The sequence below is a fragment of the Protomyctophum bolini genome (assembly GCF_963924005.1).
Source record: "Protomyctophum bolini genome assembly, chromosome: 21".
In the NCBI taxonomy this organism is placed as follows: domain Eukaryota; kingdom Metazoa; phylum Chordata; class Actinopteri; order Myctophiformes; family Myctophidae; genus Protomyctophum; species Protomyctophum bolini.
Genome location: NC_137882.1, coordinates 13,883,871 through 13,906,454, shown reverse-complemented (window position 1 = coordinate 13,906,454; position 22,584 = coordinate 13,883,871). Strand labels below are relative to the sequence as shown.

The 22,584-nt window shown below is 40.8% G+C and overlaps 1 protein-coding gene across 1 annotated transcript in view; it reads left to right on the top strand.

The window, feature by feature from the left end:
* ptprn2 (protein tyrosine phosphatase receptor type N2) overlaps positions 1-12,121 on the top strand; it is a gene marked incomplete at its 5' end in the record, with an annotated part of 180,087 nt that extends 167,966 nt beyond the window's left edge. The window contains 4 exons of the mRNA XM_080793327.1: positions 2,276-2,329; positions 4,521-4,585; positions 9,087-9,160; positions 12,035-12,121. Of these exons, the coding sequence (XP_080649453.1) occupies positions 2,276-2,329; positions 4,521-4,585; positions 9,087-9,160; positions 12,035-12,106 (265 nt within the window). The 3' untranslated portion in view covers positions 12,107-12,121. The remainder of the gene's footprint in view (positions 1-2,275; positions 2,330-4,520; positions 4,586-9,086; positions 9,161-12,034) is intronic.
* Positions 12,122-22,584: the final 10,463 nt, after the last annotated feature.

Here is a 22,584-nt window from a genome sequence, read left to right as displayed (position 1 = left end):
GTTTTCAGGCCAGTTTTGAAAGAAACTAGTGACATGTCCAGATCCGTGTCTATACTGTATGTACGTGTTATCCCGATGACTGCAGTGCTGTGGTGGAAACCCCTGGTCATCTGGGTAACCTCTGACCAACGTTCGTTGACATGATTCAATGGTTTCAGATCCGTAACAATGCGATGCGAGAGTGCGGTCGGTTTAGCCAACACCAACTGGGGACTCCTGGATCGCTGCCCTCCACACTCTCCTATCTAACATCAGGGTCCTGAGCTCTGCGGTGTTGTTAGCTGAGCTGTCGCGCCGCAGCTAGCGCATCTACATAGATGGTGCCCTTCTAAGCCTTTCCTGCCTTTGCCCTTGGTTGGCTCCCATAGTGTCCGTTTTCTTGCCACTAGTTCCGGGTACCTGACGCAGTGTGTCCATAACGAATAACGATGTGTGCTCTCATGCCGTGGTTTGGGCCAACTTGTATTTAAAGCGGTTGCCAGTGTCATTTTTGTGATGTTGCAGCTAGTAATATGAGCCCAGTTGCATAGTCACAAAAGTGATCATTGGAAACTGTGTCTCCTCAGCCAGGCCTGTACACACATTCTCCAGCAGGGGGCATCAATTTGTCCTGTACACACCATAGACTGTGCAAAAAAATGTACACAGCGAGCCCCATTGGTTTCTATGGACTGTTTTGAAGCCACTTTTTTTGGCGAATTGAAATCCGCCATCTTTGAACTTCCGGTCCCGAAATGCTACCCGAAACGACTGTTATTGGCTGCAACCGTCCGCAGCCAATTTAGAAACCCTAGAAACATACTCTACTTTATCATTAATTTGAAAATGAATGGTACCACAATTTACTAAACACAAATCATGTCTATTAAAAAAAGAAAAATCACTCTTGCTCTTATCATCATACATCATCATACATCACATTCTGTGCTCAGCCAATCAAATCATTTCCGCGGTACAAACACACAAATCTGGGCATAGGAGGGGGTAGGGCCCCTCAAAAAGACTTGCTATTGAAATATTAATATTATTGTACGCTCATTTGCATGTCCATGGCAGAAAAAATATTTTGTCCACCACAAGCCAGCATGGCCAGCATGACCCTGAGTCCATTCTCTCTCTCTCTCTCTCTCTCTCTCTCTCTCTCTCTCTCAGAAACGTTCTGCCTGTGACCTCTGAGAAATATTTAATTGATTGTATACAAAGGATACTGTAGATAGTACTGTATTCATCCATGGATCAATGAATGGGGACAGAAAATGCATGTTGTTAATATTGTTACCATCATGCCATGTCTACGCAATCAATGCACGCTTTGATTTCCGTGTCTGTTTGTTTTCATCCCCGTGAAAAATTGTAGGGAATAATAAAAGCTATTCATTTATTAATTATTTTCTTCATTGAAAAGGTGTGTGAAAAGAAATAAAAGAGAGAAAATGGAACCACGCGGATGGATGGACGGATGGATGGATGGATGGATGGATGCCGAGGCCTAGTATACGCTAGTCAGTTTCCATGGTAACGGGCAGGGTGTGAAAGGCTTGACGGTCCTCGTGGTGTGCCTGTGGGGTGTAGCATTCATAATTGGCCGGGGTTAATGTGTTGATGGCGTCACACCGCCAACCTCCATCCTCCACATGTCACAATAAACACTGTTATAAGTGATCCTCCGAAATGTTTGCGCTGTCTGACACGCACTTTTCTCTGTGTACGCAGTACGCACTTCACATTATGTACACGGAGGCTGATGGAGCGAGCATGGCAGGGGAGTAGATTAGATTGCTCATGATTTGTTTTGTTCATTTGGTTTTGTTGTTCGTCGCCACTCCTTTCAGTCACGTTGCCGAGCGCGCGTGACAGAGATCGCTCCACGGCTTTCGTTACAAAATTAAACGCAAATCACACGTTTTACCTACTGTTTTCTTTCATGACAACCAAACTACAGTATACATTTTGTGAAGTTTAACCCTGCAAGACCCGGATATATTTCTACTTGCAAAAAAGAGATTTCAACCTTTCAGATGGTGTTGTAGGAGTATTTTGGAGAGGAAAATATAATATATACAACTGTAGGTCTTGCAGGGTTAAGCTATATATCTTGTTGATTTGAAATGCTTGTGGTTACCCCAGTTTACTGTATAACATTTTGTACAATGAATGACCATGATATCCTTGTTTCCCAAATACTTGACGACCTTTGCATTTCTAACTTTATTTATTTATGTATTGTTTGCCAAGTGAACAATAATTCCATGCACCCTCTCTGTTTCATTTTCAGAAAGGTTAACAAGTGCTACCGGGGTCGATCTTGTCCAATTATCGTTCACTGCAGGCAAGTATAACTATTGCACCCATCTGAAATGCTGAGTTGTCGGGGGTGTTTGTCGTGTCCTTGGAATGTTGAGAGCCTGTTTATTCAAACCCACTATGTACATCCCCCCTCAGGGTCCAGTAGACATAATGTTTATTCCTGTGCACTGCAACCTTATGGAAATGGAGCGAGTCTGACACATTTAACTTAACCACGGACACCTCCATTTCCTATTTTGCCATGACGAGTTAGTTAACTAGACTTGATTAACCACTGACCACTAACCACTTTTACCAACCATATCCTGTTAAGTCATGTGTGTGTATGTGGGATGGGGGGGAAGTCTTGCTCTCCCCATGAGGGGGATGCAGGATGCAGAGTGTCTGTCTAGCAGTGGATTAACGAAGCGCCTGCTCTGCTGCTGGTTTATTGGCCTCGCCTTTATTAGGCGAGCGACCGACGCGCACGCCTTGTTTGCAATTAACATGCGGAGGCGCTGAATGGCCGGCGGGCACAAAGACGGGGCTTTTCATAAGACTATCTCTGGAATAATGGAAAAGCAAGGCTCTCCAAAAGCCATTTTCACAAACACCCCCGGCCTCTCAACCTCCCCTCTGCTCCTGAGGTGCATGCATTTAAAACCCTTTGTCCCGGCAACCATGTGCGCCTCTGACCCCCCCCCCCCCCCCCTCCCACACACACACACACACACACACACACACACACACACACACACACACACACACACACACACACACACACACACACACACACACACACACACACACATAGACACACATTCTGACCAATAGCAGGGCCTCGAGACCACACATGCACTTCTTCGCACGTAATCACATTTGCTGGAAAACAAACCGTTCACAATTTGTATAGGTGTTTCCGTATCTTTCTAACTATTGGTATTTCATAGTGTATTATGTAAAATATAGCCTAGGCTTTAACACTCCAGTGTTCTTCAGCATCTGATATGTTGCATCAGGTTTTAAGCTAAACCCTTAAGCCCTATAAGCACACCGAACAGGCTAACTCCTAATCAACGGTCAATGCCTGGTCTATCTCAGCTCCATTCCTTTCTGTAAAGTCTCTTCACACGATGTAAATTAGTCATTTATTTCTGTTGCTTCCTCGGACTGAATGCCTGCAAAGGGTTTACTCAACCACCGTAACCCAGTAAGACGAGGAAAGTATCTGTATCTTTTTAGATTTTAGCTTATCACATTGGTTTGCTATTCAAAAATAGCAGATACAGTATACAAGCTCATAGCGCAGGGGTATTCAATTAGATTAGGCCGGGGGCCACAACTGTAGAATGATTGTGTGTGGGGGGCCGCACAGTGTGCGCGCGAAGCGCGGAAATTTGTGGGTTCTCAAAATGCTTTTTGTGCTCAAACACGAAGATTTATGTATATTTCCGCACAGTAATGAGCAGGGTAATATGTCTATACAGGTATATGCCACCTTAGAATAGATGTAGGCCTAGACCTATTTGACAGTGCATAAACAGCATTGCTTTGACATTAACGACCATCAGCTGGACGGACACACACACACACAAACATTACATAGAGCAGTGATTCCAAAGTGGGGTTCGGGGACCCCCAGGGTCCTTGAGGCAGTTCCAGGGGGTCCCCAGGGAAATGGTTTGGAATCAAATGGACCCTTATGGGTCTGTAACTCTGAGAGTGTACAAATGGAACCAAATGGACACAAACCATACCTGTAACTTTTATTAGCCCTATTATTATTCTCACAAAAAAAAGGAAAAAAAAGTTTTTTTTTTTTTTTTTTTTTTTTTTTTTTTTTTAATTCTTCCAGGGGCCACAAGGAGGCGCTCCGCGGGCCACATGTGGCCCGCGGGCCGCCAATTGAATATCCCTGTCATAGCGTATCACTTCGTCATTGTAGATCTATTATTTTCGAAAATAATCGTGAAAATGTGCGCAGATCTTTGAATATATGTATTTCTAATGAGGTCCCTGGAAGAAAACATTTTCAGATGGGGGTCTGCGGCCAAATACATATCATTTGGGGTGGAAAAAGTATGAGCACCACTGATATAGCAACATACGTTTTTCAGAAAGGTAATTTAGAAGACATTTGTAGAATCGGCCTGAGGTCTTAATAAGTTAATGATCTCTATCGCTCCTTCTCCCCCCCCCCCCCCCCCCCCCTCCTCCCCCCTCTCTCTCTGCAGTGATGGAGCTGGCAGGAGCGGCTCATACATTCTGATTGACATGGTGCTCAATAGGATGGCTAAAGGTAAGAGTCAATGGTTTCCCTTTCACTCTCTCCGCTTGGGTTGAGGTGTCTCCCTGGCAACGCCAAAGCCTCTAGTTTCTTTCAGGAGAAGGCCTTGGTGGGGACGCACTAGAGGGTGACTTTCTGAGGCCGGCAGAAGCCAGGGTGAAAGATGGAAACAGAAAGCCCACCGCCACTAATAGAAAGAGAAGTCAAAGACCAGCAGGGAAAAGAAGAGAGGCGAATGAAACAGGAGACAAGAGCAGAGGAGAATCCATTACTCACATTAGTAATTACCTAATGCCAAGCCATATTGACTTGGCATTGCAATGGCAACATTCACGTGGAGATGGAATGTTTGAAAGGAAAATCCATCCATCCATCCATCTTCAACCGCTTATCCGTAGTCGGGTCCAGACTTCCCTCTCCAGAGCAACATTAGTGACTCTGAAATTGCCAAAGCGCCAGTGCTTGCCCAGCAGTTTGCCGTCACACAGGTGGATGTGTCCACGTGAACGGTTTCTCATCCTCAGGGCCTCTTACTGGTGCATTTCGACTTTCAGTTCCTGTGTGCGTGCGAGTGCGTGCGCTCGTGTGTGTGTGTGTGTGTGTGTGTGTGTGTGTGTGTGTGTGTGTGTGTGTGTGCTCGCCTGCTTGTGTTGGGAAGGGGGGCAGGGGGTCTTTGGGATTTGACGGTGCCAGAAACACCAGCAGAGAACACAATAGCGTATAGGCTGCCCTCTGATCTGTGACCTCCGACCCCTGACCCCGCAGACCCCCTGCATGCTCTCTGCCACCCGCCCACCGCCCCACCCTGCAGGCTGCTAGCTGGGCCCGTATCGTATAGGACAGCTGGCCCTGAGTCTAGTCTGTGTCTATAATACCGTGTTAAAGTGGTGGTGTAGTTCAGTCTAGTCTGTGTCTATAATACCGTGTTAAAGTGGTGGTGTAGTTCAGTCTAGTCTGTGTCTATAATACCGTGTTAAAGTGGTGGTGTAGTTCAGTCTAGTCTGTGTCTATAATACCGTGTTAAAGTGGTGGTGTAGTTCAGTCTAGTCTGTGTCTATAATACTGTGTTAAAGTGGTGGTGTAGTTCAGTCTAGTCTGTGTCTATAATACCGTGTTAAAGTGGTGGTGTAGTTCAGTCTAGTCTGTGTCTATAATACCGTGTTAAAGTGGTGGTGTAGTTCAGTCTAGTCTGTGTCTATAATACAGTGTTAAAGTGGTGGTGTAGTTCAGTCTAGTCTGTGTCTATAATACTGTGTTAAAGTGGTGGTGTAGTTCAGTGAAGTGGTTATATCAACTGTGATATATGTGCTATATAGTCACTGCACCACAAACCCTCTTACAGACACAGAGTTCAGAACGCAGCCTCACTACCAGCCAAAGCTCTTCTTAATTCAATTCAAATTTACTTTTATTGGCATGACAAGCATTCTTATATTGCCAAAGCATTACATATTCAGAATCAGAAAAAAGAATATAAACAAGACAAGGAAAAACATAAGCAAGATGACATTGATCTATTCATTGTAGTAGTAGTGTTCACCCACTGTCCCTGATTTTGTGGCAGGCTGATACAGTACATAATTTGCTGCCAACCTGGAACATTCAGCTTTTTCACCTAATACATATAGGAAATTGCCTGGATAGAGTCAAACTATCCATGTTATTTCTGTGAATTGAGGGTAGTATTCTTCTCTAATGTGTTCATATTTGTCACATGCAGTCAAGAAGTGGAGCTCTGTCTCCACCACTCCTTGAGTACAGTGAGAACACAGCCCTGTCCTCTCTGGGCAGCCAGGTTTGTCTATATCGGCCTTTCTCGATGGCCAGGCTATGCTCGCTGAGTCTGTACATTGTTACGTTTTTTCTGACTTTGTTATCAGTCACCATGCTCAAATATTATGTCTGTCTGTCTGTCTGTCTCTCTCTCTCCGTCTGTCTTTTTCTGTCTGTCTCTTTCTCTCTCTGTTTCTGTCTGTCTGTCTGTCTGTCTGTCTGTCTGTCTGTCTGTCTGTCTGTCTGTCTGTCTGTCTGTCTGTCTGTCTGTCTGTCTGTCTGTCTGTCTGTCTGTCTCTCTCTCTCTCTCTCTCTCTCTCTCTCTCTCTCTCTCTCTCTCTCTCTCTCTCTCTCTCTCTCTCTCTCTCTCTCTCAATTAAATTCAATTCAATTCAACAGGCTTTATTGGCATGACGTTTTACAAGTGTTGCCAAAGCACAATCACAGATATGACAAACAACAACATAACAACATACCGGTAAAATCAATGACATGAAAAAATTAATAAAAATAATATAAAATAAAGCAGGTGGTGCAGAAAATAAAACATGGCATACTGTATGTGTGTCCTACTGGTTGTCCCTTTTCTTGTGACAGGAATTGACATATTTTGCAGCCAAAATAAAAATTATTTCTGTTCCCCCAGAAGGACTGGTAATCTTTCCCTTTCTGTCATACTTCGGAATTCTGGGAAATTTGTTTCAAATTTTGGGAAGAACTCCTCTCTAATATTTGTGTAGTTTTTACATTGTGTTAAAAAGTGTAACTCTGTCTCTATAGCTCCGTCATCACAGTGACAGCACAGCCTCTCCTCTCTGGGCAGCCAGGTCTGTCTGTGTCTGCCCTTCTCTATTGCCAGACTATGATCACTCAGTCTGTACATTGTCAAAGTCTTTCTCAGGTTTTAATCAGTTACTGTGGTTAGGTAGTCTGCCACAGTATACTGTCTGTTTAGAGCCAAATATGTTTCTAGTTTGTGTTGTGATTGTGTGAGTTCGTTCCAATATGTGATGTATTTATCTTTTTCTTTAGTTATAATTTGGTTAGGTCTAATCTTCTGAGTGATAGTGTAGCTGCACTGAGGCTGTCTGGGGTTTGTGATGTCAGAAGGTGAGAGGTCAGCTAGTTTCAGAACCAGTTGACTGAGGGGGCTCCTTTGGATGTTCAACTCTTGGCAGGCAAGGGCTTTATAATGGTAACAGGCAGGGTCACTCTTTTTAATATGGCTCCAGAATTTAATAGATCTTTTCTGTATATTTAGAAGTAAAGGATATTGGCCTAATTCAGCCCTGCATGCAGAGTTTGGGCATTTTCTTTGTACCCTGATAATAGTTTTGCAGAACTCTGCATGCAGGATCTCAACTGGAGTTTTGTCCCATTTTGCCCAATCACTTTGTAATAAGGGACCCCATACCTCACTGCCATACAATGCAATTGATTCTATAACTGATTTAAATATTTTGAGCCATGTCCTAATTGGAATTTGGATTTGAATTGAACGCTTGATGGCATAAACAGCTGAACAGAAATTCCCAGTGGAAGTACCTAGGTATGTATAGGTATTTGTCCATTCTATTTGGGTCCCACCTTCTCTAGTTGGGGACAGTATGACTAGGTCATCTGCATGACCTCTCTTGCAGATCTCTTGCATGATCTCTCTCTCTCTCTCTCTCTCTCTCTCTCTCTCTGTCTATGTCTCTCTCTCTGGCTCTCTTTTTCTATCTGTCTCCTTTTCTGTCTCTCTCTCTCTCTCTCTCTCTCCTCACATCAGTGTAGTATGTAGCGTCTCCTCAGATTAACTTGGGAATCCAACCCCCTCTCCCTCTGAAGCATGAATGTGTTGCTGGAGTTCTGAAGCACTTTGAGTATAGCGAGTTCAGCTGAATTAGCCCCCCCGCCCCACACACAAACCCTCCCTCCACTCCCTCCCTCCCTCCCTCCCTCTCTCTCATCCTCTCCTTGGCTTTCAGAAAACATCTTGAGAGCTTAGGGGCTACCTCTACTACTCTCCCACACTCACACTTTCTCTCTGATGATTCTCTTTTTCTTTCCTTTGGGGAAGGAAAACTCAAATGAACCCTGGCAACAACTTCAACAAATCCTGCTTTAACCGACAAAAAGAAGCTAACAATAGTCTTAAAGTCTTAGAGAGAGAGAGAGAGAGAGAGAGAGAGAGAGAGAGAGAGAGAGAGAGAAAACATAGCTTGTAGATTTGCATTACAACACTGCACACTATAGTGACACTACACCGCTGGCTATATAACTACATATACTTGAAGACAACCAACTGTTGCAATCAGCATCTGGATATTGTTTAGTTATAAATAAATAACTCAAAATCAAGGAAATTACAGTACACCCCCCCCCGCCACCCACCCACTCATTTGCATGTGCACTGCACACACATGCACGCGGACACACGCAAATCTACATAAATATTAAGTCAAAACCTGTAGCCAGTTTTTGTAAAGAAACGGGGAAAAAAGCCTCTTGTCGAATAAAACAGCACTTCACATTTTCTGAATACATTATTTCACATTTCCCAGACCCCAAAAATATCCCACTGCATATTTCATGGAGAAACACACTTCCGTGGCGTGTGTCCAAGTCTTTCGAGGGATGAATGTAATAATTTTCAATCGCTCCACCGTTCCAATGGGAGCGCAGCATAAAGGGAGATTGACAGATGTGAGCTGGATTACTGGCTTTGAACTCAGTCCAATTTGCCGTCTTGTTGCAGGTGCTAAAGAGATTGATATTGCCGCTACCCTGGAGCACTTGAGAGACCAGAGGGCCGGCATGGTCCAGACAAAGGTAAGGTCCCTCCCTGGATCTGAGCTAGAAATAGAGTGGGGCTTGACTTCCAAGTCATTCAAAGACACAGGTGTGTGTCTACATCAAGCCATAGTGAAGCTTATCTAGTGACATGATGGTAGTGGCAATATAGACCCAAACAATGGGTTGGAAGTCTGCAACCCTTTTTATAAATATTAATAATTTGAATCAATGTGTTGCTTTATGAGTCTGTAGATCAGCTATTTTCACTATTGAAGTGGTTATCATGTATAAAAAGAAACATCATGTCTTTTTTTTATCTATCTATTGCTTTAGCTTTATTTTCATCTGAAAATAAAGACAAGACCATCAGAGACTCCCCAGCTTCTCATTTCATTAAATGGTTTAACATGTTTCATTTTGGAACTACACTAATACAGACAATAGTTCCTAATTTTCACTCAGACACCTCGGTTCAATGTAAAACCATTACTGTAATGACCCTAAACAGAAATTGTTCAGGAAATCTTGTGTAATTTGCACAATTCATAAAAGTGCCCGTTAAATAGGAGGGAAATGGGCACTGTGATTGTTTCACACAGCGAGCTAATCAAAGGTGCCGTATTATTAAAATGTGTTTTCACTCAAGTTTGTGCAATCCATTGAGTAGGCTTTAATTTATGCTACAAGTTTTGGTCTCACTTTGGTCATTACTAGCAATATCATCCTGATATTGCTAGTAATCTTTCATGTATTATACAAGTACCTAACAATTAAGGCAAATTGTAACAGCGTGTGTTTTTTTTCTTTTCTCTCATCTTTAGTCTTAGTCTAGGAAAGTATCTTTTGTGTCTTTACAATATTCAAAAAATATGAATAATGCTAATAATACTGGTGACAACAACACAGCCATGTGCATGCAGGGCTGGTCATCTTGTTAACAGACTCCAGCATTCTTCGATGGTTCATTAATGTTGTGGTTTTACTGCCTCATTCTGCTCAGCCTAGACGAGCAGTGGGCGGAAGACTGTCTGTCTCTCTGTCTGACGAGGCTAACTGGAAATTATGTGGGGTTTGATGCAATTTTGCTGTTGCGTGCACAGACTGAGAATGAGGTGATGACAGGGTTGATTTCGTCGACATACTATGATGGAAAAATGTTGACTAGTGAGAAGAGATCCAGTAGACCTAAAATACATGACATTGTATGCTTGGTTGCGCTCAGATGTTGCAAAATAGCAGATCTACAAGCGGCTGTTTTCAGCATGCAACCATGTGTAAAAGAAGGCATTTACGATAGCATCTACGACAGCATCAAGGCCCGCCAAAATACATGTGTGTCGACTAAAATCTTATGATACTTTGTCGAAGAAAGCTATAGGCTAATGCTAAAACATATCAGGTGACTAAAATATGACTAAAACTAAAATAAATTTTTATTCAAAAGACTACATCGAAATTGGCTGTCAAAATCAACACAGGTGGGCGTCTCCGTCTGACGAGGCTAAATGGAACTGATGTTGGGTTATATTGTTGATTCCACTGCTGCTGCGTGCACCGACTGTATTGTAATGAGCTGTAAAATGTAGAGAGGTTTTGAGGATCGCATAAACCCATGCATTTGGTTTTGTCCCACCAAACGAGAACTCATATTGTTGACACTTAAGGTTTTCCCCTCTAAACCAGTGGTTCCCAAAGTGGGGTCCAGCTAAATGATAGTTTGGAACCAAATGGGTCTGTAACTCTGATAGTGTACAAAATTCCATTCCATTTCGTTCCATTTGTACACTCTCAGAGTTAAATTAACATTGAATTTACAATATTATTAGTAGTAGACTCATGCATGTCAAACTGGAGGGGTCCTTGAAATTAAATATGTTTGATAGTCACTGCTTGAGCCATAAAAATCTTCTCTTATGGGGGCATATCTGGCATATCTCTTCAAAGCGGGGTCCGCGGGCTAATTAATGTTATTTTGGGGGTCCTTGGAATGAAAACGTATGGGAAGCACTGCTCTAAACAACGTGGTAGTGGTAATTGGGCTGCATGATGTTGTCTGACCATTTTTGATCCTTTACATACAAAACAGCTCTAGCTCTTGCTCCTTCTTGTGCAACAGAGAGTGATCTCCCCCTAGTGGTGTGCAGATATGTAGATGTGTGCAGCATATGTTACACCGCCTCTATCTAAGTGGGCTAAAAGGGTTACGTTGAAGTTAAGTTTAAAAACTCCAGGGTTTGTTTTCAACACATATTGCTCAACATCAGTGTCAGCGATAGCTATATCTATACTATACAGGACACACTAAAATAGAAAACTTCCTGTGAAAGCTATAAAGACATGGCCACCAATAGACACATTATTGATTTCGGTTGTCCTCGGGCCAAACCATCTGTGTGTGTTGACACATCTAAAGACATTGTTCCATCCCAACTCCCACATACCTCTCTGCTGTGAGTGGATACTTGCGGAGGAGCCGAATATAAAAACACCAGGTCTTCGATCAGCGCCCCGTTGCGCTCCCCAGTGACCACTGTGAAGCGGTGTACACACACACACACACACACACACACACACACACACGCCAGGCTCCATTTTAAGCCACACCTGTCTCGATCGATAGCGGTGGCGACTAATCGCGCACACATCATCTGGAGCTAAAAAGAGACACGTATACTTACGTACATCTCTGTCTGTGGCCTAATGCAATGCATGCTGGGTAGTGGGTAGGGGTCATGAAGAAGGTAGAGGGAGGGTGCACGCACGCACGCACACAGCGGCGCACATGGAAAGGTATTTTATATATAAGCCAGCTAAAACTTTCTCACCTTTATTCCCTTGCGTCCCCTTCCTCTTTATCCCCCCCCGCCCCCACCTCTCGTCTCGTCTTGTCTGGTCTGGTCTGGTCTTCAGGAGCAGTTTGAGTTTGCACTGACAGCTGTGGCAGAGGAGGTGAACGCCATCCTGAAAGCTCTTCCTCAGTGAGGGTTCTCCACGCCCCCAGCTTCTCCTCGCTGGCTGAACACACTCTTCCTCCCTCTCTGCCCACACAAGACTGACATTTTCTCTCTGCCCTTCCCTCGCTTTATGCCTCCATTCTGCCAGCTGCTCTCTCTCTCCATCTCTCTCTCCCTCTCCCCGTCTCTCTCGCCCCGTCTCTCTCTCTCTCTCTCTCTCTCTCTCTCTCTCTCTCTCTCTCTCTATGTACTTATGTACTTATGAATGTTGTGCCAGATATCTCACCTGGATTCATATTGGCAAAGCGCCTCTAATCCAGGATCAAAGCATTCTTAAAAAGAGGATGTGTTGACAACACATCTGTGGGTCTAGCTAGCAAACCATTCCATACATTCTTGGAACACCTTTCAACCTTTCAATTACATTATGTTAATATCGACAGACTCATGTATACTGTATGCTTTGCTGGATAAAAAATACCCCAAATGTATGACACATGAGATGTGATGAAGACGAGTGTGTGACTATAGTGCAACATACGTACTAACAACATGTGTGCTGACATGTATTTTCATGTTTTATTGAAAAGCAGACATGATAGTTCTTTGATTTAGCTCTGAGAGTGTAAAATTGAATCATGTGGGGATCCACATGCATTGGGCAAGGTTCAGCCTGATCAGAGTCCATTGACTTCCATTATAAAAAGAAAAGAAAATATACGTGAAAGATATGTCGTCCTACTGTGGGCAGTGTGCGCAATTTGGCACCGACCAGGTCCAGGGGTCGTGATATTGGCTTTGGACATATCAGACACACAAATTCACAGACAGACCCTCATGCCTACGTTCCACCAGTCGAGTTGAATTGTTCCACTTTGGTCGTGCTGTTCGGCGTTGATGAGGCGGAATTAAGTGACCGTTGCCTCACTTGCAATTTTCCAACGAAGCTACCAATATGTTCACCTCGTTTCGCTCCGCCCGGTGCAACGTTGAACCAAGTATGAAGTGATGGCAAAGACCCGAGTTGTAGGAAATACTTGCCATTCATTTAGTGGTTGCAAAGGTATTTATTGATTACCTGAGTCCCGTGGTGGGACCTAGTTTTGGTGAATATGAAGTATTTCCGGTCATTTGGTGGGGGGCACAAAACTAGCGTCATTTTGTATTGTTGACCTATTTCTACCATATAGCGCAACTTTCATTCAACTTTGACCCCTCTGTCACATGGAACTATGGTTTTGTGTTGCTGCTGGCATAGTGATAGCTACTGGACCAAAAAAAATAATTAAAATGGCAAGTATTTCCTACAGCTTTAAGTCCAGAAATCTGAACTAACCCTCTAAGATATATTTTTACACTCTGAGTTAAATCAACACCTGTAGGATTTAACTTTGTAAGAATGTGCAGCTGTCTTGATTGAAGTCGAGGCCTGATCTGGGGACATTCTGTAAACTGTAGGTCAGAACTCTGAATTATGAGATGATCTTCTGTCAATATGAGTCCTGGTGCTATTTAACTGACGTTATAGATAGGACATTGTTTCTGAAGCTACAGTCCTAATGCCACTAAAAGCTATTTAGATTACATCAAGCGAAGAGATTTGTTCCAAAATGTGTCATTTTCAACAACAAAATACGAATAACGGTACCTTTTACAAGATGCTTAGCAAAAGGATTGAGCCTTTTAGCTCTTGTATGCTATTTATTGAGCTATTTTAATAAACGTCTGGTAATATTTGGCTAGAGTTTTGGAAACAACCACTTCCAGTTTTTGTTTTTTTGGCCGTGGACCCCCACCTGAAAATGTTTTGTGCCAGTGAGTGACTGGCAAAAAAAGAAAAAGAAAATGAACACTTTAAAGATTATTTTTTGAGAACCACTGTTCTAACTAAAGCAATGTTCTAACAGTTGTCTATGTTGCTGTACTAAATCTAAATTGTATCCCGGTTTTAGTGGGTTAAAAGAGACATGCAGTTCACATCAGTGTTGATTTCATCGACTAAAACTATGACGAAACATGTTCGCCGACTATTTGTTTTTCACAGGCGAAAGTGAAATAAAAACTAAATAAAATCTAAGCTTTGTTGACTGTCAAGGCCGTCAAGCCCTGCTAAAATTACATTTTAGTAGACAAAACTGTAGTCAACTAAAACTGACTGAAACTAAAATATTTCAGATCTAAAATATGACTAAATCTAAATTTGCTTTCAAAATCAACACTGGTTCACATGTCTCTCAAACCATGATTCTCACAACATGCTGTATCCAATATTTTCTTTTTGTTTGTCATTGTTTTTGCCTTTGCAAATTCATGCCATGAATTGTTTATTTAAAGATGTATGTTTATTTAAACAAAATGATATAACAATTACAGAGATTACTTCTATTTAGAAATACTGTCATAGCATTCTGTACAGATAGCAATGTGATATATTTATGCAAACATAATGAACATTGTTGATATATTTTGTTTTGTCACATACTGTAACTAGATGATATATTGTGATTTGTTTGTGCAAACTGACAGGTTCTCTCTGTGGACAGACGACGAATGATGTTATGAAGTAGTGCTATCTCAAATATTTACTGAGTCTGTCATGGAGAACGATATATTTTGTGTGGAAAAGTAACATTCAGATTAATAAAGTATACAAGAGATTTCACTGGTTTGGCTTTGGTTAATTTCAATATGAAATTTTCACAGTTCATAGGAGAGAGCTTCCTGCCTACATTTTAGTTCAAAGACAAGTTCAAAACCCCATAGGTTTTGCACTGAAATTCAAAGCTTTTCTTTTATATAGATTTCTGATTTAACGCTTGGCTCACCACCTCTGTGAGTAGGATATTAAATTAAGTATTTCACTCACTGTGAAGCAATTTTTACAGAGGAGGGAATGTTCAATTCTAATTAATTTGAGATGAAGAATAAAGTAGAATAAAAATACATTATAGAGTCCTGAGTGATTCCTGCTCAACAATCTTTGGGGTTTTAAATTGTGCGTTGGTGCCACACACCACAAATGGCTCTACAATCTCACCATGCTGCTTGTAGATCGGCTATACTAAAATATAAAGTGTATCAAGTAGCCTATAAATCCGGCGTAATATCTGCGGGGATGAGGCTTCACGGACTTCCTGAAGCCTCATTTGCATTATGATTTGCAGCATGAACCTCCGCCGCCAAACGGTATGCAGCACCAAACCATTCAGGTTGTAAAGCACACAAACCTAATCAGCTTAGAAATTACTGTATGGAAACCGTAATTACGCATGTTTAATTGCTTATCATCTGATGGGTACAAGTTTATTAGAAAATGTATTCATGGTAATTGCTTCCCGAGGTATCTAGTGTGCTACAATGGCATTTGATATCCTGTCATCTCCCATTTGGGAGGATTAATGCATTCGGGAAGAAAGTGAGCGTCACATAATTAGATACAGCATGGTGCTCTTTGAGTGGTTGGTTTTACTCAAAGTGAATTCTAATTTAGGGATCTCTAAATTACTGTTTAAGCTTGGATAAGTCCTCAGTGCAAGATACATCAAATTCAGCATCAACCGCCATGAAAAGCAAGGGTATTTTACTTGGTTTGAGGTGGCCGGTAACTCGTAAAGCAGCTGTCGGCCTTTATAGAGTATAGACATGATGAGGAAATTCTTCTTTCCCATACCTTAAAAATGTATTTTACCCGAAATCATCATACAGTTAATGTGGGTGTGTGTTTGTGTGTGTGTTGGGTTGCGCACAGGTGGTGATAAACAGCCATGCTGTTTTCGTGCTCATACCCTCCCAGCCACCTAGCCAGCTACCCAGCTACCCACCCAGCCACACACATAGCTCCGTAAGGGAGTGGTTGCACCTCTCAAAAATGAACCAGGCCATAATATAACAACTCATTATGCGGTAATAACACAGCCAGGTCACTAAGACGGCCCTCTATATAAACCCAGAACGTTGAGTGGGCTTTGTCAGGGGTGGACTGGCCTCTGTGAACCTTGTGGGCTCAAACATGCTCTTTCATGATCTCTTGCTCGGCTCTTCACTGTTGCTTGTAATCTCACTTGGCTCTTGAAGTCTTTGGATATACACTCGTTTGGGACCTCAGCAGCAGAATACAACCCTTATCCTATTCAGTGGCTCCTGTATAGAGACCACAGGTTTTCAAAGTGGGGGCTGCCTGCAGGGATTACTGAGCCAGAACTTGCATTCCCTCCCGAATGGGGATTTTATCAGCTCTGCAATAGGAAACTTGACCTTTCACAACACGTTCCATTTTGGGTCTGAATCTGAAAAAATAAATAAAAGGAAAACCACCACCTGCAGATCATTCAACGTGATAACACAACAAACATGTTATTTTCCCATAAAGCTGTCTGGGGAGAAAAACTGCCTGGGAAGCTTTCCAGGGAAGCTTTTCAGGTTTTTCCAAAGAGAAAATCCTTGTTTCTTTGCTAGTTTTGTTCGGAGTGAAAGGGAAGCAGGTTGCAGTAGTTAGGCAGTACCTCTCATGTCTGTCCAAGGCCTTGATACCTTTGATCATCTTGAGAAACAAACATGCTTTTTTAAACTTGGCAGTGTTGGCTATATAGTATCTCACTCTTCCTCTTATTTGCTGATCCTGAGTAAATTGATCATGCCAGGGGCGGTCCACAGACCACCCACATAGAAAGATGGCACACCTATAGATTTTGGAAGAAAATATAATATTATATATATATATGTATGTATGTATTTGGTTAAAATTGGTAGGGTTTAAAAATATATATATATATATATGTATTTGGTTAAAATGGGTAGGGTTTAAAAAAAGGCAAGAGTTTGCTCTGGTGCACTGGCCTAAAAGTGGGTCCTTAAAAACTGCTAAAACTTCTGAAATGTATGCATGTAGATATGTATGTATGTATGTATGTATGTGTGTAGTATTTAAAAGGGGGGCTTTTTTGTAAAAAGCGCAGCCCACCATACCTTAATTTATACGCGTTGGGACCCGGATGTAACGTAGGAGGACTACAATATGACTACAAGAAAATCGCGGCAAAAAACTCACGGGCGTGGCCTCACACCGGAAGGAAGTAACCCCCCCCCCCTCAAATACGGCACAGACGCGTGGAGTGGGGTTTGGCTATGGGTTTGGTCAGTGTTTGTTTGATAGTCCCACGTCATGACGTCACGCATCTTGTCCGTCGTCGTCGTCGTCGTCTGTCCGCAGCAGGTAAACAATGAAATGTTATTTAATACTTAACGTTGTTGTTGTTGTTCAAACATGTTATACTTATGATGTTACTTGTTGTGACGTTTATATATTATGTTCGTACAACTCTGTAAAACCGTGTTCCAGTATCCGAATGGTTACTGTCAGCGATGAGCAGAGTAAACAAATATAGTACAGTCGCTGGAGGGGGGTCTCCTGCACCCCCCGAAAATATACTTCTAATCAGTGTTTTCTTATTGGAAAAAATGTGCTGAACATGATGAGCTATGATAAAAAGTTGTCAAATGTCCCACCTACCTCAAAACCCCCTTTTTGGTATATGGCTCTGCCGAAATTGTGTAAAGACTCTGTGTCTCCTGGCCGGGTACTGTTACCCATAGTAACATGAAGATCTGTCCCTTTGCTCCCACCGCCCCGCCCCTCCCTGTGTTGCTGATCAGTTCTCTTCTCTTCCCTGTCAGCAGCGGAGCGAACGCAACAGGATAGCATGTATTGGTAGCACAGAAGACAGAAGGAGTTGCTAGGACCCCGACACGTTGAATACTAAAGTTATTTAGAAAGTTTGTAATGTTTAAACATCACTTGATATAACTTTTAACCAAACGTGGGTGAAACAGCGTGCAGCCGCGCACGTAAAGAGTGCACGTGCGCACGCACATGGAGTGGACGGATTGATGTATACCGGTATACCAAAACAACCCTTGCTAAGCACCTCTCTAAAAGCGTGTGCGCAGCAGCGCAATACGAATGACCGACCTGGCTGGATATATTAGTCAGTGGCTTGCTCAGGACCAGGTCCCCCTCTCCATAACTCTAAATGCAACGCATTAGACTAGCTATGGACCAGAGCTAGTCAGTGGCCTCACTGGCCTGCATAACGAGCAACGTAAAAAGCCTATATGTCGGATTTTCTGTCTGAACTGAAGCAGTCAAAGCCAAGGAGAATGTTACATTACTAATTCACCATCGAGTAGCCTCTGCACTAAATGTCACACTCACATGATAGAACAGCAAGATAAAAACGGATAGTCTGTCCATCCATTCATAAAATGAATTGACTATCTATCTATCTATATATCTGCATACCAAACTAATAGTCTATCAGTATATAAACAAATTGATTATATAGATTATATAAAAAAATATGATATCCAGATGAATATCAATATTGTGATAATTTCTGAAAAGATATTGTGATATAATATTTTGTCATATTGCCTGCCCCTACCTCATATCACTTTATTAAAGAAAAATCACACCTGTGTGAAGTGAGGGGCACTCTTATCATCATACATCATGTTTTAATTTACGTCATATTTAGCAGAATTTTGACCTAATTTCTCCGTTCATTGTCAATGGCAAATATTGAGACGTGTGGGGACTAAAGCTGTATATAGGAGGGGCTAGTGCCCCTCAAAAACACATTATTTGATAACTTTTCATCGTGCTCCTAAAATAATTTGTGTGCTACTAGATTTTTCAACTTAGGCGCACACGTGCTACTTGGAAAAATACTAAGCGTCGAGCCCTGTGTGTGCGTGCGTGTGTGTGTGTGTGTGTGTGTGTGCGTGTGTTTCTCAGGTATGGGTATTACCACCTACACGGCTGCTCGTATCCTCAAGGGACAACTGGAGAACCGGACAGGAGAGGAGACGGTCATGACCATGGACACCTTCCCCCATGTGGGCCTAGCCAAGGTACACATGCACGCACGCACTGTATGCATACGTGCTATCATAAACATTATGGTTTAATTTAGTGCAAAGAGAATAGATCTGAATAAAAGCACAAACTTATTAGCATCAAAATGTACTTGACTTGATTTGATTTAACCCATTCTGACCCATTCGATTTTTCAAAAATATAGCAGATCTACAAGCTCATAGCGCGCCACCGAGTGGCGCTCTATGAGCTTGTAGATCTGCTATTTTTCAATAGCTAAAGCATAACATGATGCTAACACCAAAATGGGTTCCCGTTCAGAATGGGTTAATAGAACAATACAATAAAGCATAATACAAAAACATTAATAAAAAAGGTAAAGTGGCAGGAGGAGCTGTTTCTCAACAACCAAAGTGTCAAATAATGGTTAGAAGCTGTTTTTCAACAACCAAAAGTGTCAAATAATGTTTTAGGAGCTGTTTCTCAACAACCAAAAGTGTAAAATAATGTTTTAGGAGCTGTTTCTCAACAACCAAAGTGTCAAATAATGGTTAGAAGCTGTTTTTCAACAACCAAAAGTGTCAAATAATGTTTTAGGAGCTGTTTCTCAACAACCAAAAGTGTAAAATAATGTTTTAGGAGCTGTTTCTCAACACAAGTGTCAAATAATGGTTAGAAGCTGTTTTTCAACAACCAAAAGTGTCAAATAATGTTTTAGGAGCTGTTTCTCAATAACCAAAAGTGTAAAATAATGTTTTAGGAGCTGTTTCTCAACAACCAAAGTGTCAAATAATGGTTAGAAGCTGTTTTTCAACAACCAAAAGTGTCAAATAATGTTTTAGGAGCTGTTTCTCAACAACCAAAAGTGTAAAATAATGTTTTAGGAGCTGTTTCTCAACAACCAAAGTGTCAAATAATCGTTAGAAGCTGTTTTTCAACAACCAAGTGTCAAATAATGTTTTAGGAGCTGTTTCTCAACAACCAAAAGTGTAAAATAATGTTTTAGGAGCTGTTTCTCAACAACCAAGTGTCAAATAATGGTTAGAAGCTGTTTTTCAACAACCAAAAGTGTCAAATAATGTTTTAGGAGCTGTTTCTCAACAACCAAAAGTGTAAAATAATGTTTTATGAGCTGTTTCTCAACAACCAAAGTGTCAAATAATGGTTAGAAGCTGTTTTTCAACAACCAAAAGTGTCAAATAATGTTTTAGTAGCTGTTTCTCAACAACCAAAAGTGTAAAATAATGTTTTAGGAGCTGTTTCTCAACAACCAAAGTGTCAAATAATGGTTAGAAGCTGTTTTTCAACAACCAAAAGTGTCAAATAATGTTTTAGGAGCTGTTTCTCAACAACCAAAAGTGTAAAATAATGTTTTATGAGCTGTTTCTCAACAACCAAAGTGTCAAATAATGGTTAGAAGCTGTTTTTCAACAACCAAAAGTGTCAAATAATGTTTTAGGAGCTGTTTCTCAACAACCAAAAGTGTAAAATAATGTTTTAGGAGCTGTTTCTCAACAACCAAAGTGTCAAATAATGTTTTAGGAGCTGTTTCTCAACAACCAAAAGTGTCAAATAATGTTTTAGGAGCTGTTTCTCAACAACCAAAAGTGTAAAATAATGTTTTAGGAGCTGTTTCTCAACAACCAAAGTGTCAAATAATGGTTAGAAGCTGTTTTTCAACAACCAAAAGTGTCAAATAATGTTTTAGGAGCTGTTTCTCAACAACCAAAAGTGTAAAATAATGTTTTAGGAGCTGTTTCTCAACAACCAAAGTGTCAAATAATGGGTAGAAGCTGTTTTTCAACAACCAAAAGTGTCAAATAATGTTTTAGGAGCTGTTTCTCAACAACCAAAAGTGTAAAATAATGTTTTAGGAGCTGTTTCTCAACAACCAAAGTGTCAAATAATGGTTAGAAGCTGTTTTTCAACAACCAAAAGTGTCAAATAATGTTTTAGGAGCTGTTTCTCAACAACCAAAAGTGTAAAATAATGTTTTATGAGCTGTTTCTCAACAACCAAAGTGTCAAATAATGGTTAGAAGCTGTTTTTCAACAACCAAAAGTGTCAAATAATGTTTTAGGAGCTGTTTCTCAATAACCAAAAGTGTAAAATAATGTTTTAGGAGCTGTTTCTTAACAACCAAAGTGTCAAATAATGGTTAGAAGCTGTTTTTCAACAACCAAAAGTGTCAAATAATGTTTTAGGAGCTGTTTCTCAACAACCAAAAGTGTAAAATAATGTTTTAGGAGCTGTTTCTCAACAACCAAAGTGTCAAATAATGGTTAGAAGCTGTTTTTCAACAACCAAAAGTGTAAAATAATGTTTTAGGAGCTGTTTCTCAACAACCAAAAGTGTAAAATAATGTTTTAGGAGCTGTTTCTCAACAACCAAAGTGTCAAATAATGGTTAGAAGCTGTTTTTCAACAACCAAAAGTGTCAAATAATGTTTTAGGAGCTGTTTCTCAACAACCAAAAGTGTAAAACAATGTTTTAGGAGCTGTTTCTCAACAACCAAAGTGTCAAATAATGGTTAGAAGCTGTTTTTCAACAACCAAAAGTGTCAAATAATCTTTTAGGAGCTGTTTCTCAACAACCAAAAGTGTAAAATAATGTTTTAGGAGCTGTTTCTCAACAACCAAAGTGTCAAATGGTTAGAAGCTGTTTTTCAACAACCAAAAGTGTCAAATAATGTTTTATGAGCTGTTTCTCAACAACCAAAAGTGTAAAATAATGTTTTATGAGCTGTTTCTCAACAACCAAAGTGTCAAATAATGGTTAGAAGCTGTTTTTCAACAACCAAAAGTGTCAAATAATGTTTTAGGAGCTGTTTCTCAACAACCAAAAGTGTAAAATAATGTTTTAGGAGCTGTTTCTCAACAACCAAAGTGTCAAATAATGGTTAGAAGCTGTTTCTCAACAACCAAAAGTGTAAAATAATGTTTTAGGAGCTGTTTCTCAACAACCAAAAGTGTCAAATAATGTTTTAGGAGCTGTTTCTCAACAACCAAAAGTGTAAAATAATGTTTTAGGAGCTGTTTCTCAACACAAGTGTTAAATAATGGTTAGAAGCTGTTTTTAACAACCAAAAGTGTCAAATAATGTTTTAGGAGCTGTTTCTCAACAACCAAAAGTGTAAAATAATGTTTTATGAGCTGTTTCTCAACAACCAAAGTGTCAAATAATGGTTAGAAGCTGTTTTTCAACAACCAAAAGTGTCAAATAATGTTTTAGGAGCTGTTTCTCAACAACCAAAAGTGTAAAATAATGTTTTAGGAGCTGTTTCTCAACAACCAAAGTGTCAAATAATGGTTAGAAGCTGTTTTTCAACAACCAAAAGTGTCAAATAATGTTTTAGGAGCTGTTTCTCAACAACCAAAAGTGTAAAATAATGTTTTAGGAGCTGTTTCTCAACAACCAAAGTGTCAAATAATGGTTAGAAGCTGTTTTTCAACAACCAAAAGTGTCAAATAATGTTTTAGGAGCTGTTTCTCAACAACCAAAAGTGTAAAATAATGTTTTAGGAGCTGTTTCTCAACAACCAAAAGTGTCAAATAATGGTTAGAAGCTGTTTTTCAACAACCAAAAGTGTCAAATAATGTTTTAGGAGCTGTTTCTCAACAACCAAAAGTGTA